We start from the raw sequence: 19,382 nt of genomic DNA on the forward strand, positions 1-19,382 counted from the left end.
TTTTCCAGAGCGGCTGCACCAGTTTGCATTCCCACCAACAGTGCAAGAGGGTTCCCGTTTCTCCACATCCTCTCCAGCATCTGTAGTCTCCTGATCTGTTCATTTTGGCCACTCTGACTGGCGTGAGGTGATATCTGAGTGTGGTTTTGATTTGTATTTCCCTGATGAGGAGCGATGTTGAGCATCTTTTCATGTGCCTGTTGGCCATCTGGATGTCTTCTTTAGAGAAGTGTCTATTCATGTTTTCTGCCCATTTCTTCACTGGATTATTTGTTCTTTGGGTGTGGAGTTTGGTGAGCTCTTTATAGATTTTGGATACTAGCCCTTTGTCTGATATGTCATTTGCAAATATCTTTTCCCATTCCGTTGGTTGCCTTTTAGTTTTGTTGATTGTTTCCTTTGCTGTGCAGAAGATTTTTATCTTCATGAGGTCCCAATAGTTCATTTTTGCTTTTAATTCCCTTGCCTTTGGGGATGTGTCAAGTAAGAAATTGCTATGGCTGAGGTCAGAGAGGTCTTTTCCTGTTTTCTCCTCCAGGGTTTTGATGGTTTCCTGTCTCACATTCAGGTCCTTTATCCATTTTGAGTTTATTTTTGTGAATGGTGTGAGAAAGTGGTCTAGTTTCAGCCTTCTGCATGTTGCTGTCCAGTTCTCCCAGCACCATTTGTTAAAAAGACTGTCTTTTTTCCATTGGATATTCTTTCCTGCTTTGTCAAAGATTAGTTGGCCATACTTTTGTGGGTCTAGTTCTGGGGTTTCTATTCTATTCCGTTGGTCTATGTGTCTGTTTTTGTGCCAATACCATGCTGTCTTGATGATTACAGCTTTGTAGTAGATCCTGCCTTTTTTTAAAGTGTTTATTTATATTTGAGAGAGAGCGAGAGAGCGAGCAGGGGAGGGGCAGAGAGGGAGGGAGAAACAGAATCCCAAGCAGGCTCCACACTGTCAGTGCAGAGCCCAACGTGGGGCTTAAACTCACGAACTGTGAGATCATGACCTGAGCTGAAATCAAGAGTCGGACCCTTAGCTGACAGAGTCACCCAGGTGCCCTGCTATACCTGCTTTCTTGGCCCCACCTAGCTCCTACCCCAAAAAGGTTTGTTGAATGAATGAAAGAATAAAAAGTTGGGCAGTGGAGAGGAAGGGAGTAAGACTGGTGGTGGGGAGAAGTGTGTGTGGAATCTGGGTAGAGTTTGCAGTAGACAGGCTAAAATGGGGGATTGAATGAGCTGCCAGACCCCATTTGAAAGAAATGATTTGACTTATTGCATTTAAAAATATTTATTGGCTTCTGTTTGCTACTTGCCTGGTTATGTTTAGGGTCATTTGGGACCAGCTAAGAAACTGAGGTTTCCAGGTTTCTTTCAGGTAATTAAGGTTAAGCCCAGGGAATGGGTGTGCGTTGGGCGAGGCGGGGGGGGGGGGGGGGATCGGTAGGGCACAGGAAAAGACTAAGAAGAGAAGAGGGCACTAGAGAGAACAGTAATCTTGGGGAAAATGCTTTGTGAAAACCTGAGTGGGGACAAGGAGGCGGAGCTGCAAGTGGGAGAACATCATCTAGGTGCACTCACTGCCTTCTGGACTGAGACAATTGCATTGGGAGAGTGGGCCCTCAGGGCTCCTATAAAGGCAGAGCAAAGCTTTCCAGCTGACATCGTGTGAGAAATTGCTGGCAGGCTCTGGAGTGCTTGTTTGGTTTCCTGTGGTGCCTTTGGTGCCCTAGGGTTAAAATAAAGACTAATGTTAAAAACATTTAAAAAATTTAATTTTTTTCTCGAAAAAATTTTTAATGTTTGTTTAATTTTGAGAGAGAGAGAGACAGAGCATGAGTGGGGAAGGGACAGAGAGAGAGGGAGACACAGAGTCTGAAGCAGGCTCCAGGTTCTGAGTTGTCAGCACAGAGCCTGATGTGGGGCTTGAACTCACGAACTGTGAGATCATGACCTGAGCCTAAGCTGAATGCTTAACCGACTGAGCCACCCAAGCGCCCCTTAAAAATTTAATTTTTATGAAAGATTTTATTTTTTTACTTTTTTTTTTTTTTTCAACGTTTATTTATTTTTGGGACAGAGAGAGACAGAGCATGAACGGGGGAGGAGCAGAGAGAGAGGGAGACACAGAATCGGAAACAGGCTCCAGGCTCCGAGCCATCAGCCCAGAGCCTGACGCGGGGCTTGAACTCACGGACCGCGAGATTGTGACCTGGCTGAAGTCGGACGCCCAACCGACTGCGCCACCCAGGCGCCCCTATGAAAGATTTAAAAAAATTTTTTTTTTCAACGTTTATTCATTTTTGGGACAGAGAGAGACAGAGCATGAACGGGGAAGGGGCAGAGAGAGAGGGAGACACAGAATCAGAAACAGGCTCCAGGCTCTGAGCCATCAACCCAGAGCCTGACGCGGGGCTTGAACTCACGGACCGCGAGATCGTGACCTGGCTGAAGCCGGACGCTTAACCGACTGCGCCACCCAGGCGCCCCAAAAGATTTTAAAATGATATAAAAGTGATACTAATCCAATGGAAAACATTAAAATTAAAAAAAATTTAAAATTGAAAATAAAAAATATATATCCTTCACTCCCCATTCCCCAGAGCTAACTATTGTTAATAGTTGGCTATATAGCCTTCCATATCTTTTTGTATGTAAACATAGTAGTTTACTTTAAAAAACAAAAAGGAGGGGCGCCTGGGTGGCTCAGTAGGTTAAGCTCCTTGTCTGGCTCTGTGCTGACCATGCCGAGACTACTTGGGATTCTCTGTTTCTCTCTCTCTCTCTCTCTCTCTCTCTCTCTCATGCATGCGCGGGCTCTCTCTCAAAAATAAATAAAACATTAAAAACAAAACAAAAACCAAACAAATGAGAAAAACCTAAAAATGAGATTAGGCTATACATATTGCTTTGCTCTGCACCTTTAACAAATTATATGTTATTACAAAATATTATATATACACATCAATACAAATCCATAAAGACTTACATGTGCAGTTTATTGTTTAAAATTTCTTTGATTTTTCTTTTTTTAAAATTTTTATTTATTTTGAGAGAGAGAAATAGAGAGCAAGTATGGGAGGGGCAGAGAGAGTGGGAGACAGAATCCCAAGAAGGCTCCATGCTATTAGTGTAAGCCTGACATGGGGCTTGAACCCACGAATCGTGAGATCATGACCTGAGTTGAAGTCTTGTGTCTTTTTAAAAAATTTTTCACTCAATGTTGCATTTGTAAGATCCATTTACATTGTTATGTGTTCATTTTCACTGATATATGATATTTGAATATACCACCATTTATTTGTTGGTCAGTTTTTCTTTTTTTAAGTAGGCTTCATACCCAGTGTGGCCCCCAACGCGGGATTGAACTCAAAACCTTGAGATCAAGTCCTGAGCTCAGATCAAGAGTCGGAAGCTTAACCAACTGAGCCACCCAGACGCCCCCATTGGTTAGTTTTTGGTTTGGGGTAGTTATGAGCAATGCTACTATGAAATTCTTGTACATATATCCTGGTGTATATAAGAATACATTCCTTTTGGGGCGCCTGGGTGGCTCAGTCGGTTAAGTATCTGACTTCGGCTCAGGTCATGATCTCACAGTTTGTGGGTTCGAGCCTCACATCGGGCTCTGTGCTGACAGCTCAGAGCCTGGAACCCGTTGGATTCTGTGTCTCATTCTCTCTCTGCCCCTCCCCCACTTGTGCTCTCTTTCTGTCTCTCAAAAATAAATAAATGTAAAAAAAAAAATTGAAAAAAAAAGAGTACATTCCTTTTGAGCATATACCTAGGAGTGGAATTTCTTGGTCAAAGAACTTAAACTTTAGTAGATAACTGCCAGCACTTTTTCAAAGTGATTTATTAATTAATTACTCCCATTAGCAGGATATGAGAATTTCTCTGTCCTACTCTTTGCCAATACTTGGTATTGTAGGACTTTAAAATTTTTGCCAATCTGATGATGTATAGTGACATCTGTTTGGTTTTAATTTGCATTTTTCCAATTACCAGATTTCCCTGTCTCTGAAATGCCTATTCAAATATTTTGCCTATTTTTCTGTAGTGTTGCCTGACTTCCTTTCCTTGGTCTGTCAGAATTCTTTATATATTCTGCATATTAATCCCTTTGTCAGTTTTGTATGCTGCAGATACTGTCTACTTTTAAATTTTTTTTTTCAACGTTTATTTATTTTTGGGACAGAGAGAGACAGAGCATGAACGGGGGAGGGGCAGAGAGAGAGGGAGACACAGAATTGGAAACAGGCTCCAGGCTCTGAGCCATCAGCCCAGAGCCCGACGCGGGGCTCGAACTCACAGACCGCGAGATCGTGACCTGGCTGAAGTCGGACGCTTAACCGACTGCGCCACCCAGGTGCCCCAGATACTGTCTACTTTTAGATTGTCATTTCATTCTTTTGATGACCAGAATTTCTTAATTTCAGTGAAATCAGATTTATTGATCCTTTCTTTTATGACTTATCCTTTCATACCCCAAGATCATGAATATATTCTCTCATATTCCCTTGTAAATTTGCTACTCAAATTTATATCTTTAATGTACTTAAAACTTATTTTCGTGAAGCATGTGAAGTAGGGAATATCTCTTTTTCACTTTATATATATTGTGGTTATCTTTCTGATCAACACATAACAATTTAAGTCATTATTTTTGACAACTACTGAATTGCCCAGTTTTCTTTTGATGAATATTTTTTATTTCCATCAGTTTGTCAATACAAATACTGCTCTAATTAATATTGTGTGTATATCTTTGAGTATCCATGCTAGTATTCTATGCTGGAGATTTCTTGAAGTGAGATTACTGGGTTAAAAGGTACACACATTTCAATTTTTGGTAGATACTACCAAGTTGTATTTTACTTCTACCTGCAGTGATAAGGATGCTGATTTCTCTCATTCTTAATAATATCATAATACTAATCAGTTTAATTCGCTAATTTACTTTTAATATGACATTTAAAAACTGCTCAAGGGAGGAATCAAGTTCTGTTTGACACTGACACTGGTGTCATCTTCAGAGATCAATGATCAATGGCCAGGTCTCCAATAGCCCCATCTCCTTCCACTTTGATAGGCAGTGGGCTTCCAAAATGTAAGAATTTGTTTGAAACTTTCTAGTATTAGGCAAATTGTATCCTGCTTTCCTTCCTCTTCCTATTTCCCCACGAGTTGACATTGAGTAGAAAGGACTGAGAGGTGTGATTATCTTGGTCTTCATTTCACTTCTCTTGTCTGTTCTCAACCCCTGCTTCGGCTCTAGTTGATTCCACAGTGACCCTCGTTTAAGGAAGGTCATTCTTTTGAAACTTACTGGTTTTCTTCACACTGCCCTTGAAATGGTCACAGGGACACTGCTTCTTTGGCAGCCCGGGCACTGTCATGAGTTTTCTTTTAGGAGCTCTCAGGAACCAGTCTGAAATAACAGGGTTGCTGCTTAGACGGGAAGATTAATGTGTTTCAGAGTAGGGAGTAGGGCAGGGCTTTACTTGCCGTCTTTCTTGCCTTCCAGTTTATCACACTGCAGTGGGGGCAGGGAAAAGAGTCAACACAGAACAGTAGAGATACCCATTTACGTGAACACCAGGATTTCTGACTTGTTTTGCCTGACCTGTATTGGCAAGAATTTGATGGCAGGTTTGGAGGAGGCATCAGGATATCATTAAGGAGACCAAAAAGTGAAGAAAAGATCTACGTGTCTGCCTTGGCCAAGCATTTTGCCTAATTTCAGTCTTATTTATGAATATAACAAGGTTGAAAAACAAGATCCAGGAAATTTTTGGAAGGCAGCCCTGGGTTCTTGGGGAAAAGTGTAAGGGGGAAGTGGCAGCCAGAGATTCAGCCAGCTCCCCCTGAACCTTGGGGGTTCAGCTCTTGCCTGAGACTCAAGAAGACAAGAGTTGGTGCTGCATGCGGTGGGCTGGTGGAGAGGGCAGTGGGTGAAGTCATCCTAGAAGATATCTGCATTGGCGTCAGGGGGACTCAGGGGAGAGCTGGATTGTGACCTGTGTACTGCTATTGTTGATACTGACCTTTGCACTCACATTCTTGGCTGCCTTCTTGGAGCCACCTCCTAGGAGCCTGGCGTTGGTCCCGATGGCCTCTGGCGACCCCTGATGGAAGGAAACTGGTCACTTCCAGGCACTGGAAAGGGAAGGGGCCAACAGAAATGCTCCCCCAGCATTGTGCTACCTAGTGGAGTTTTTCCCTTCCTTTTTAGTCAGGGATCCTAGGGTACTTCGAGAGACGACTATTTTAAATGGATAGGAAATGAGGTTTAAAATCTGGAAAGCGGGGCGCCTGGGTGGCTTGGTCGGTTAAGCGTCCGACTTCGGCTCAGGTCATGATCTCACGGTCCGTGAGTTCGAGCCCTGCGTCGGGCTCTGTGCTGACAGCTCGGAGCCTGGAGCCTGTTTCAGATTCTGTGTCTCCCTCTCTCTCTGCCCCTCCCCTGTTCATGCTCTGTCTCTCTCTGTCTCAAAAATAAATAAATGTTAAAAAAAAAATTAAAAAAGATAAATCTGGAAAGCTTAGCTGGAGGTAGGTGGAAAAAGAATGGCTTCTGGATGGAAAAAAGGACAAAAGGTGGGCGTTTAATCAAGACCTGACAATATACTCCCCACCCCAACATGCATTAAAATTCTCATGACTTAAGGAATGAGAACAAAGAGCAGATTATTATATAAACTAGTTGGGATCTTCACCTGACCTTTAAGTTCCCTGTATTTGAATCCATAATCCCAGTTCAGTTCTAAGAGGATGGTATTTACCTTTGTGCCTCTGGAACAAATCCATTACTCTTTTGGCCTCTAGTCAAGTTTGTCTTATCACCTGATGCTGTCTTACTCCAATTTTGTGATACTTAAAATATTTTTATGACTATCAAGGATGGTGGATTGTAGACTTGAGATTCTGGAGCTAGAACTGGGCCCGGATGATGCTTGTCTGTACAGTAGTTTCTGATATTTCCTGTAAGAATTAATTATGCCTTCCCATGGTTCCCCGTTGTATCTGAATGCAGCTCTCTTAGTGCACAGTTATACAATATAGTTTGTTGTTTGAAATCTGTTGTGGACTGAATCGTGTCCACACACCCCCACCCAATTCATGTTGAAGCCCTAACCCCTGGTACATACCTCAGTATGACTGTATTTGAAGATAGGGTCTTTAGAGATGATTGAGTTAAAATGAGGTCATTAGGATTGGGACATAATTCAGTCCGACTGGAGTCCTTACAAGAAGAAGAGATTTGGGCAAAGAGACACCAGAGATATATGTGCACAGAGGAAAGATCATGTGAGGGTATAGCAAGAGGGTGGCCATCTGTGAGCAAGAAGAAAGGCCTGAGAAGAAACTAAACTTGTTGACATCTTGATCTTGGACTTCTGGTCTCCAGAAGTGTGAGGAAATAAATTTCTGTTGTTTAAGCCACCCATTCTGTGCCATTTTGTTATGGTTGCCCTAGCAAACTAAAAATCTTTCTCCGACACCAGACTCTGAACCAGTGGCTCAGTAGTCATTCAGCTACATACAGCTGACAGATGGTAGGCACTTGGTAAATGTTTGTTAGTGAGTGAATGAACAAGTTGTCTAGAGAGGGCCCTCAGAGATCATCTGGTTCAATCCAGGTCTCTTTCCCAGACTTGTGCCCTTTCTGCCACACAGATGGAAGGTGTTGCATCATTTCCCCAAGTGCTAGTTTTCAAATGTTCTCATGTTCTGTTTTGAGTGCTGTTAAAATAATTTAAACAAGCAAACATAGCCCCTGCCATCTAAACTTTTCTAATATTTTACTCTCATATGACCTTTACTTGTAGTTGCAGAGGAAAGCCACAGAATATTAGAGTCAGAAGGAATTTTGGAGATTATTTAGTTGGATCCCTTTGTTGAGAAGTTTTTCTACCCTAAATGTAATATACCTATTTTAGAGATGATTTGGAAGGTACAAATAAAGAAATCTTTACTTTTATCATCTGGGTGTATTTTGGTGTGTTTCCTACATATGATTTTCTTTATACAGTGATAACCATAGTATGTGAACACGTTTTTTTTTTTGTTTTTTGTTTTTGGTTCATCTTATAAGCATGTTGCTATGTCATCTCCATAATGGACATTTTTATTCACTTTTTTAAAAAGTAGTCTCTACACCCAACGTGGGGCTCGAACTCGTGACCCCGAGATCAGGAGTCACATGCTCCACTGACCTTAACAGACATTAAAAAATTTTTTTTTTAATGTTTATTTATTTTTGAGAGAGAGAGAGAGAGACAGAGTGCGAGCAGGGGAGGAACAGAGAGAGGGAGACACAGAATCCGAAGCAGGTTCCAGGCTCCCAGCTGTCACCACAGAGCCCAATGTGGGGCTCGAACCCATGAACTGTGAGATCATGACCTGAGCCAAAGTCGGATGCTTAACCAACTGAGCCACCCAGGGGCCCCCATAACAGACATTTTTAATGACTGCATAACATTCCCAACTAGTGTGTGTGCTCCAAATTATTTAACTGTTTGTCCATTGCTGAATATTCAGATTGTTTATTTTTGGATATTGATAAATTCTTTCTGTTTGTTACTGTTTTCGAAATGTTAGATTATTGTCTTGGGCAAGATTTCCCAAAGTGGAATTACTGGGTCAAGAGTTAAGAACAGTTTTATGTTGCCTGATATTATTACTAAGTTGCTTTTAAAAGGGTTTCATGAATTAACTAAATCACTGTCTGCCTTTTTTTTTTCAGATGAGAAAACAGATGAGGTCCAGAGAGAGCAAATGGAATGCCCAAGTTCACAAAGGTAATGGGGATACATCTGAAGCTAAAACCCAGGTCCAAGTTTCTTAGTCTGTTGTTCTTTCTGCAGCCTTTAGAATCCTAATTCCATGGTGTGACTTAAAATGAAGCTGCATGTTACTATAGTATTATGTCTCCCAAACCTCAGACATTTCTGGATCACCTTTATAATTTTTGCTGTAGCTTGTGCCACCTCTACTATTATTTGCCTCATACTTTTTCTTTAAGTACATTTAATTTACAAAACAGCTTCATCCTATGCAGTATTATCTGTGAGGTTATGGGTTTGGTACATATGTAGATTTTTTTCTAACATGCATTAACATAAACATGTAACTATGAAAGTACAAGCTAATTTATGCCCTACCTAAAATCAATTTTGGGAAATACTGATATAGTTGAATGAGCATCAATTTTACATGATCTGGGATCAACAACTTTCTCTGTCACTTAGCTTCTTTGATCTTTGGTTCTCTGGCTTGTAAAATGAGGATCATAGTATCCATCTTGCAGAGTTAGGAATAAATGAGCTACTAGTGGTGCCCGATGCTCAGTGCCCAAGTAGGTGTTCAGTATATGACGATTATTGTGGTGGTTATTATTGTGGACTTCTACCACTCAGTCCCAAAGAGAGTGTCTATGCTAGATTGTTAGGTTTGTTGTTTTCCGGTGACCTGTATGTGAAAAGAAGTTACTTATTACACTTGTTAGGACTTGTGGTAGATCTGTCATTATTTTGACTTCCCAGTTCCACTACATATTAGCTTTGTTATTTTGGATAAATTGCATAACTCCTATGTCCCATTTACCTAATTTGTAAAACGGGATTAATAATAGTCCATTTGTGTGTGTATGCATGCATCTGTTTCCTAGCTTTGTCCACTAGAGGGCCTAGAAGCACTCGCACCTAGTAGCCATGGGCAATACTTTAGTACTCATGGTTTGTGAGGACCATTCTCCAGTGAAAGGAACCAGGGCTCCTTGGAGAAATGGCTGATTCCAAGGCGGGCCAGGGAAGTACAAGATAAGCCTGGAACATCTTGTGGTATCAGAAAGTCCAGAACTGCTAAAAAATGATATGTCAAAAAGACACAGAAGCCTGCTTGAAGGAGGTCTCAATGGTCAATTTTGAGACAATATGAACAACACAATAAATAATGGTAGCAATGGGTTATAATCCATAAATGTCCATGAGTCTTTACTCATATAAATAAATAATTCAAGGGGTGCCTGGGTGGCTCAGTCAGTTAAGCCTCTGACTTGGCTCATGTCATGATCTCATGGTTAGTGAGTTCGAGCCTTGCATTGGGCTCTCAGCTGTCAGCACAGAGCCCACTTTGGATCCTCTGTCTCCCTCTGTCTCGCCCCTCCCCCACCGTCTCTCAAAAATGTATAAACATTAAAAAATAAATTAAAAATTCAATAAATAAATGGGAGAGAAGGAACAGCTTTTTTTTTTTTTTTTTTTTTTTTTTTTTTTTAAGTTTATTTATTTTGAGAGAGAGAGGGAGGGACAGAATCTCAAGCAGGGAGAGAATCTCACGGTACATGGGGATCGAGCCCCGAGCTGAGACCAAGAGTCGGACGCTCAACTGACTGAGCCACCCAGGTGCCTGGAGCAGCTTTTTCTTATAGTAGAATTCCAGTTAATAAATGTGGAAGGAATGATGGAAATAGGAAATCATCATTTGGCTAATACCATACTAACACTTGTTGAAGGTGGGTGGGAATCCTCAATGGATTTTAAAAATTAATGGGCAAAAGTATGATGAGAAGAAACAGGCTATTTGCATAGTCTTAAAGTATCTCTCCACAAGATACTTATTAATTACAGTGGGAAAACCAGTAACTTCACACTAGAGAAACCTGGCAGACACCACCTTAACCAAGTGTTCAAAATTAACATCAGTAGTTGGGAATTCAGTATTACGGGCCGTCTGCTGTGATGCATGGAGAAGGCACACATTACTTTTGTGGTATTCTTGCCAGAAATGCATAATCTGAATTTAATCAAGAAGAAACATCAAGCAAACCCAACTTGAAGGACTTTCTACAAAATAACTGACCAGTACTCTTTAAAACTGTCAAAATCGGGGCGCCTGGGTGGCGCAGTCGGTTAAGCGTCCGACTTCAGCCAGGTCACGATCTCGCGGTCCGTGAGTTCGAGCCCCGCGTCGGGCTCTGGGCTGATGGCTCAGAGCCTGGAGCCTGTTTCCGATTCTGTGTCTCCCTCTCTCTCTGCCCCTCCCCCGTTCATGCTCTGTCTCTCTCTGTCCCAAAAATAAATAAATGTTGAAAAAAAAATTTAAAAAAAAAACTGTCAAAATCATGAAAGACAAGGAAGGCTGAGAAACTACCGTAGTTTGGGGGAAATCAAAGGAGATGCGATAACTTTATTTAGTGTAGCATCCTGGATTGGACCAAAAAGAGACATTAATGGGATGATTAGCAAAATCTAAATATTAGTACATTAGTTAATAGTATTATATCAATGCTTATTTCCTGGTTTTGATCATCATATTATGGTGTTGTAAGATGTTATTTGAAAAAAACTGGATGAAGCATATATTGGAACTCTGATTATTTTTATTTTTTTAAGTCTGAAAAATGAAACATTAATTAAAAAATATATTAGATTTCTGTGAGGACACAATGAGGCAATGTGTGTGAAGTGTTTAATTTTTTTTTTTCTTCAACGTTTATTTATTTTTGGGACAGAGAGAGACAGAGCATGAACGGGGGAGGGGCAGAGAGAGAGGGAGACACAGAATCGGAAACAGGCTCCAGGCTCTGAGCCATCAGCCCAGAGCCCGACGCGGGGCTCGAACTCACGGACCGCGAGATCGTGACCTGGCTGAAGTCGGACGCTTAACCGACTGCGCCACCCAGGCGCCCCGTGTGTGAAGTGTTTAAATATTACCTGCCACATAGGATTGCTTAATACATTTCGGCTATTATTGTAGGTAATTTTATAGTTAATAATGATATTATGAGTAATTAATCTATTATTATAAGTGATTTGTTTCCTAACATTTTCATATATTCTTATCTGTTCTCCTCCCTTTCTGTGAAAAACACACTGTACATGTATGTGGTTATTTTGAGATAAAGTAAGATCAGATTTTATTTTGAGAATTTTTTTGGCAGGAGAAGGTTGGGGGGGGGGGTGTCATTTCTTCTAGCCAGACTTGGGTGCTGCAAAACTCCTTGGCAGGGGTACACGAATTTGAGCCGGATGTGTCTGTAATAGCGCCACCTGGTGGCACAGAAAGCTTTCCCCAAATTCATTGCCATTGTGCTTTAGGAGCTACTGTAGGAATTTTACTCAGTCCATTTATTGAATCCTTGCTAGGTACACATTACAGATAATATTCACAACAATGATATATTCTAAGTAGCATTTTACTCCTTTTAAGATGATAAAACAGGCTCCAAAAAGTGAAGCAGCTTGTCTAGGGTTCAAAATAAGTGGTGGAGCCAGGATTCAGATCTAGGTTCTCTGGGCTTCAAGGCTGAGTTTACAGGTCCAGGTAAGTCTGAATGTGTAGCCAGGTTTGAGAACTATTGCTATAGAGCAACTATTGCTGAGAGCAGCACTCTCAGCTGGGGAGTGGTTTTCCCCTCCAGGGGACAATCGGCAATGTCTGGAGTTAACTCTGGCTGTCTTAATTGGGGACAGAGGTGAAGAGGCTGCTATTGTCATATAGTTGGTAGAGACCACACAGATGCTACCCGAACATCTTACAATGCACAGAATACATTCTACACCCTACAACACAAAATAACACCCTGCCCTAAAGCGCTGTCCAGCCCCAAATGTCAACAGAGCTGCTATCAAATCCAGGTGTAGAGTCTTTAAAGGGCAACACTTTGAACTTAGAAACCTGAGCATTTTATTCTTTTTTTGTTTTTATGTTTTATTTATTTAAGTAATCTCTATATCCAACGTGGGGTTTAAGCTCATGACCTCGAGATCAAGAGTTGCATGCTCCTCTGACCGAGACAGCTAGGTGCCCCATGAGCATTTTATTCTTTCACTTAGCAAATATTTACTAAATATTATGCTGGATAGTGTGACGGATATGGAGACAATATACCAGATTGTGCCACCAAGGAGGTTACAGTCTAGAAGGGCAGGGGGGTGAAGGTAGGAAAGGCACAGCAACACCTTCAGTATAAGACGGTATGTGGCAAGTGCAAAGAGAGAGTCAAGTTTAGGCCAGGCACATTCACAGGACAGAGGGCTCACATCTGGTCTTGAGAGGAATCAGGGAGGCCGTGAGGAGGAGGTGGATTCTGAGCTGAGAGTATGAACAAAGTCAAACTAGTAGGAAGGCATAAGAGCTGTTCAGGGAACAGCCAACAGTCTAGTTTAGGTGAGGCCTAGAGCACTTGTTAGTGAGTGGAGGGGTGGATTGGGAAAGGCAGGTTGTGGTTAGAGCTTTGAATCAAGGCTGAGGACTCTAACCTTGATGTCTGTTGCAATGATGGAAAAGCCTTCCCTTCCAGACTGGTGGTCTAGGCCCTGATGCTATGGGCCCAGCACCTTCCAGAGAGCTCTCTCTACAAGGGAGGGAAAGTTTGAAATTGGGGTGGACTGAGGTAAACTTCTTATTTTAAGGACCCAGTTGATGATAAGTATGCAGCAAAGCTATCTTTCTCAAAGTAGCCTTTGGGGAGATGGTTCTCTCGAGTAGAAACATATATGGGATGAGCTTTCTTCTGCACAGTTGTTCTGCTAAGGGCTAGGCACTTGAGATGTAGTGAAAGCTGGAGCCTATTTGGAGCCCTTAACCTAAGAGCTGCTTCCCAAGAGATGAGCTTAGTATGGCTAAAACTTCCAATGTGAATGCTGTCTGGTAATATGATTTTTCTAGTTTATTACTTTATCATTAAATAGCATTAAAAATTGTTGGTGGCATATCTGGTGCACTATAAAAGAATATAAGCAAGGACTTCTCTCTTCCTCAAATGTGCAGTTGCCTTCAACACCTTTACTCCACCATCACCAAGACTGGCTCTTCTGGAAAGGGATTAGAGGGAGAAGGCAAGGGAGCAAATCTTTTAATTTTTTTAAATGTTTATTTTTGAGAGAGAGAGAGAGACAGAGACAGAGCATGAGCAGGGGAGGGGCAGAGAGAGAGGGAGACACAGAATTGAAAGCAGGCTCCAGGCTCTGAGCTGTCAGCACAGAGCCCGACATGGGGCTCGAACTCACAAGCTGCGAGATCATGACCTGAGCTGAAGTCAGATGCCCAACCGAGTCACTCAGACACCCCTCTTTTAATTTTTTTATGTTTATTTTTAAATTTTTTATTAAAAAAGTTTTTTTTAATGTTTATTTTTGACAGAGAGAGAGAGAGAGAGAGACAGCATGAGAGGGGCAGGGGGAGACAGAGAGGAGACACAGAATCCAAAGCAGGCTCCAGGCTCTGAGCTGTCAGCACAGAGCCCATTGCGGGGCTTGAACTCATGAGCTGTGAGATCATGACCTGAGTTAAAGTCAGATGCTTAACCGACTGAGCCACCCAGGTGTCCCAGGGAGCAAATCTTTATTGAGCCAACATGTATATATTTTGCTAGCTACAGTTCAGACATTTTGATACTCACTCTCTCATTTCACTATCACAACACTCTTTGGATGTAAGTATAGTTTTCTCCTTTTTGTAGATGAGGAGGCTAACTTGCCCCAAATCCCTATGGCTGGAAGGGGCTACATTTTTTTAAAAAATTTTTAATGTTTATTTATTTTTCAGAGACAGAGAGAGGGAGAGAGTGTGAGCAGAGGAGGGGCAGATAGAGAGGGAGACACAGAATCCAAAGCAGGCTCCAGGCTCCGAGCTATTAGCACAGAGCCCGATGTGGGGCTCGAACTCACGAACCGTGAGATCATGACCTGAGCCGAAGTCGGGTGCTTAACTGACTGAGCCACCCAGGTGCCCCTGGAAGGGGCTACATTTTAATGCATGTTTTGTTTTGGTTTTTTGGCCACATTTTCTTCTCTATTTTGCCACATTCCCCCCCCCGCCCCGTTTCCCCTTTATAGAAAATTAATCTTATTACCTGGATTTCGGCTGCTAGAGACCATAGGCATCAGCATTAGTGGCAGCAACAGAAGGAGGGAAGAGATTAGAATTCTCATTGCGATTGTTGGTGCTGCTGTAAGGTTGCCTGAAGAAAGTGTGGAAGGTTCCCAGTTGGAGGCTCCTGGACTTCTTAGGATGGCGGTCTGGGCTTTAATCCCTGGCCAGTGTTCCCATTAGAGGGTGAGAACACCTAAGTGACGCTGACCTTGTTAGGTAACAGGTTTACAGGAATCTGGGAGGAAAAACTGGGCAAACAAAAGAAATGAAGCATTCTTAAGAACACAAGAAGGTGACTGATAACTTGGCCACAATACTGGTTCCCTTCCCTCCTCCTTCCCGCCTCCCTACCCCCTAGTATGTTATGATTTCTTCCCCAGGTCTTTTTGTTCTTTGAATTTCCTTATATCTTTCGGCAGTGCTTTCTAGCTTACTATCTGCCAGGAAAGCGAATACTAAGGGTTGCCAGAAAAGAGGATGACATGGTCTGTTTCCCCTCTGTCCCCCGGGCCTCCGGCCTTGGCACAGTACACACAACAGTAGTGTTGCTCGAGAAGTTGTCTGTCTTTACTGTGTTTGCAATTCCCTCCCATGTCTGTGGTCACAGAAGTAAGGTGGGAAGTAGAGGTGACTAGAGGCGAGGTTATTTCTCCCCTGCTCAAAACATTGCCCCTGAAGCAGTGGTCAAACTGGGCCTCCTTGAAGTTTATCAGGAAGGTGGCTGTGGCTTAGTTGTTGCAGCCTGAAGTATAGGGAACTGTGTTGGTGGAAGATCCCCAGGGCTTCAGGTCCAAGAGGGTTTGAGAAACGGGAACCACAGGAGGGAAGGAGCCCTTTAAAGGGTGTTTGCCCAGGCCCTTGGGGTTCTTGACTCCAGACCTTGTTTGGAAACAGCCCAAGGAGGGAAGAAAGTAATACTACTTAGAGTAACCATTAGTTACGGAACATCAGCACTTACTAAACTTGACTCCTTTCAGAGACGTTAGGAAATGTGCTCAAAGAAAGAGGAGAGGCTGGGCTTGAATGCTGGGTGACATTTGTGAGGGCTGTGGGGAAGATTAACAAGGAAGTCCTCTCTGGCAGCCTCCAGGCAGGAGTGAGAAAACTTGGCATGATTTTGTTTTACCTAAGAGGAGGGAAGAGGCAAGGCATGAGTCAAACCCTTTTTGATTTCTGTATGATCATTCTTACCCTCTCAATTTTCATATTATCACTGCTTATCGACATGTTGGAGAGCTGATTGTAGACTTTGCTACTACAAAGTTTATAAAGCACCTGCATGGAGCCAGGCACAACAGGGATTGTCCTCCAGTTGAAGGCTTGGGCTTGGTCTGAGCTTGGTCAGATATGAAGCACTGTTGTGGTTTCCCTGGAAAAAAGGTTTTTTTTTGAGAGACAGCGAGTGCACCCATGACTGGGGAAGAGGCAGAGGGGGAGGGAGAGAGAGAATCTTAAGCAGACTCCATGTCCAGCGGGGAGCTGAAGAAGGATGAGCTTATGACCTGAGCTGAAATTGAGAGCCAGACACTTAACTGACTGAGCCACCCAGGCGCCTTTCTCTGGAAAATTCTAACAATGGTCTCTGTCCTCAGGATGCTCAAATCTAATTAGGGAAATGGCATACATTCATAAAACCTAGAGGTGGGAGTGGAACCAAATTTCAGAAGTGACAGGAGTTCACTGTGGGCTCAGTGTCACTCAGGGACTCTGGGTAGGTGGGGCTTGGGGGGCGGGGTTCTCGCAGGTGGGGTGGGATTTGGATTGGTGGAGGGCCAAGAGGAGGGCAGTGCAGAGAAGGAGCATGGAGCTAATTGGACAGGGATCGTTGAGGGCAGGGGTTATTATGTTCATTTTTTTGTTCTAGAACTTATGTAGGGCCTGACACTTTGGGCCTATGTTTGTTGAATCAATGTTTGTTGAATTCAGTGATATTCTTGTAACACTTTAACTAGGACTGGCATGGTAGGAAGCACGTGAAAGTGCAGGCCATTACCAGAAAGAAAATTTCACTTATGAATGGTCACGCACTACAAGGGACCTTGTGGGGGTACTTTCCTTTGCCTGTCGATTTGTCCACCAGTCCACTCTCAGGCTGCTGGGGAATGAGTGAAGCTCCTCCTCAGCTCTTCCTCTAGGTCCCCTCAGTCCTGGCTCCCTGTCATTCCCTCTGTCTGATTTTCCCCTCCAAGGACTTGGGGTGTGGTGTCGGGTCCTGTGTATCATGGGAGGGGGCTTTGGGTCCGTCAGGTCCATTGATGTAAAACACACCCAAGACAAACAGACTTTTTCTTGTTCATTTTAGCAACCAGTTAGAGCCCATCTCGAGAACATTATCTGTGTTAACACAGTGTCTCTAACTTACAAAGCTCCCCTTTCAGGAAGAAGGTGAGGAGAAAGTGGGGAGAAAATACCATTCTGTCACTATTTGGTTTACCTACTCCACAGTGTACTTAGTAGACATTCAGAATCATTTGTTGATCGATTCCATGATTCATGCTGCTGTAATAATCATCTATTCATACATATATTCAGTAGACATTTGAGCACCTAATGTGTGTCCAGTGTTTGCTAGGTGGTGACTACTGAGAAGAAAGTGTAAAACTGTCTCTGTGGGGCTCTCACTAGATCTAGAGACCCACGGGGAGCTAACCCAACTGCTCCAGTTCAGAGAGGAAATTAAGGCACAGGGAAGTTATATGATTTGTACAACATCACGTAGTCAGTTAGCTGCAAAGCCACAGGACTAACTCAAATTTCTCGACCTCCTTGAATTTCTGTCTGTGTGCAGCTGTGGTCAACTGTAACAGGAGAGAGTGGACATTTAGAAAGAGCCCGCAGATGCCTTGGATTAACCAGAAGGAAATGCCTGGCCCAACCATGACCATATGGGACCATCTGGGACATTTGCATTATTACTATTTTTCTTTCACTTTGAGTTTGAAATGAAGAAAACTGAGCCCAGAAACCAAGAGTGGAAGATTTTCACAGGGGGTTACTGAGATGGTCCCCAAAAGTCTTTGTTTACCTCTATTGAGGTATTTCCTGCTGCACTGTGGTGGTCTGGTTTTTTTTTTAACATCCAAATATTTATTTATTTATCTATTTATTTATTTATTTATTTATTTATTTATTATTTATTTATTATTTAATTTTTTTAATGTTTATTTATTTTTGAGAGACAGAGACATGGCACAAGTGGGGTGGGGCAGAGAAAGAGGAAGACACAGAATCTGAAGCAGGCTCCAGGCTCTGAACTGTCAGCACAGAGCCCAATGCAGGACTCAAACTCACGAGCTGTGCGATCATGACCTGTGCCGAAGTCGGACGCTCAGCTGACTGAGCCACCCAGGTGCCCAATTATTATTATTATTATTATTATTATTATTATTATTATTTAAATGTTTATTTTATTTGAGAGAATGAGAGAATGTGCAAGTGGGGGAGGGGTACAGAGAGAGGGGGGCGGGAGAGAATCCCAAGCAGGCTCCATACTGTCAGCACAGAGCCCTATGAGGGGCTCGATCTCACAAACAGTGAGATCCTGACCTGAACTGAAGTCAAGAGTTGGATGCTTAACTGACTGAGCCACCCAGGTGCCCAGATTTTATTATTATTGTTGTTGTTATTATTATTATTATTTGGAGAGAGCAGGAGAGAGAGGGGCAGAGGGAGAGAGAGAGACTCTCAGGCTGTCTCCACTCTCAGCATAGAGCCTCTTGTGGGGCTCAACCCCATGACCTTGGGATCATGACCTGAGCCAAAAGCAAGTCAGACGCTCAACTGACTGAGCCACTCAGGCACCCCGATGGTTTGGCTTTGAATTGGGTTGTCTCCATAACCCAGAGCTCAGTGAGGGCAGGGACCAGGTCTGGATCATCTTTGTGTCTCTAGTGGATAGTACATAGCAGGCTCTAATAAATGTTTCTTTTTAAAAATTTTTTAATGTTTTATTTATTTTTGAGAAAGAGAGAGAGGGAAAGAGCCAGTGAGCAAGCAGGTGAGGGGCAGAGAGAGAGGGAGACACAGAATCCCAAGCAAGCTCCAGGCTCTGAACTGTCAGCACAGAGCCCGACACGGGGCTCAAACTCACAAACTGTGAGATCATGACCTGAGCCGAAGTCGAACACTTAACCGACTGAGCCACCCAGGTGCCTCTAATAAATATTTCTTAAAAAATAAAACTGAGTAAAATATACACCAACAAAGTTGTGGGGTGACTGAGCAGCTGCATAAGTAGGAAAAACCAGTGTCGTCAAATCAACTGATGTAGTACATGGCTTTCTAACACAGGTCTAGTGCCCAGAATGGGGAAGTGGGTGGTCCTGTGGCTCTGCTGCTCTGGTTAGAACGCTCCTGTGCTGGACACACTTCCCCTGTGCTGGATACTACTTCCTTTGCCCGTTGGAAAGGGGCAGGAGAGTGTACGGACTTCAGAATCATCATTTGGGAAAGGTCTGTCGTGTGAAAGGTATTTAATGTATTTCAGTGCCTACAGAGAGTAGGATTCA

At 42.9% G+C, this 19,382-nt stretch overlaps 1 protein-coding gene and 1 long non-coding RNA gene across 3 annotated transcripts in view; one reads left to right on the forward strand and one right to left on the reverse strand.

Annotated features, from left to right (window-relative positions):
• Window positions 1-19,382, forward strand: part of LOC123578908 — an 89,156-nt gene that overhangs the window by 3,898 nt on the left and 65,876 nt on the right. Inside the window, exons 2-3 of one of the 2 annotated variants that reach the window (XR_006702561.1) lie at window positions 8,741-8,795; window positions 11,510-11,545. This is a non-coding gene — a long non-coding RNA (uncharacterized LOC123578908). Of the gene's footprint in view, window positions 1-8,740; window positions 8,796-11,509; window positions 11,546-19,382 lie in introns of those variants that run through there. The other variant, XR_006702560.1, reaches the window with a different exon arrangement.
• CXCL17 (C-X-C motif chemokine ligand 17) lies at window positions 1,267-15,104 on the reverse strand. The gene is made up of 4 exons (XM_045442260.1): window positions 14,855-15,104; window positions 6,039-6,119; window positions 5,321-5,422; window positions 1,267-1,720 (listed from the first exon to the last, which is right to left on the reverse strand). Exons 1-4 carry the CDS (start codon window positions 14,931-14,933, stop codon window positions 1,623-1,625), a joined length of 360 nt encoding a protein of 119 aa, XP_045298216.1. The 5' UTR covers window positions 14,934-15,104; the 3' UTR covers window positions 1,267-1,622.

This window comes from Leopardus geoffroyi, chromosome E2 (assembly GCF_018350155.1).
Source record: "Leopardus geoffroyi isolate Oge1 chromosome E2, O.geoffroyi_Oge1_pat1.0, whole genome shotgun sequence".
Classification (NCBI taxonomy): domain Eukaryota; kingdom Metazoa; phylum Chordata; class Mammalia; order Carnivora; family Felidae; genus Leopardus; species Leopardus geoffroyi.

Excerpts from the sequence above, each read along its gene's own strand:
- CXCL17 (XM_045442260.1), bottom strand. The coding sequence starts at position 14,933 with ATGAGAATTCTAATCTCTTCCCTCCTTCTGTTGCTGCCACTAATGCTG. Across the intron at positions 6,120-14,854 it reads CTCTAGCAGCCGAAATCCAG|GGGTCGCCAGAGGCCATCGG; the intron begins GTAATAAGATTA and ends TCCTTCCATCAG. Across the intron at positions 1,721-5,320 it reads GGGCAGTGTGAAGAAAACCA|GGCACCAAAGGCACCACAGG; the intron begins GTAAGTTTCAAA and ends TTTTAACCCTAG.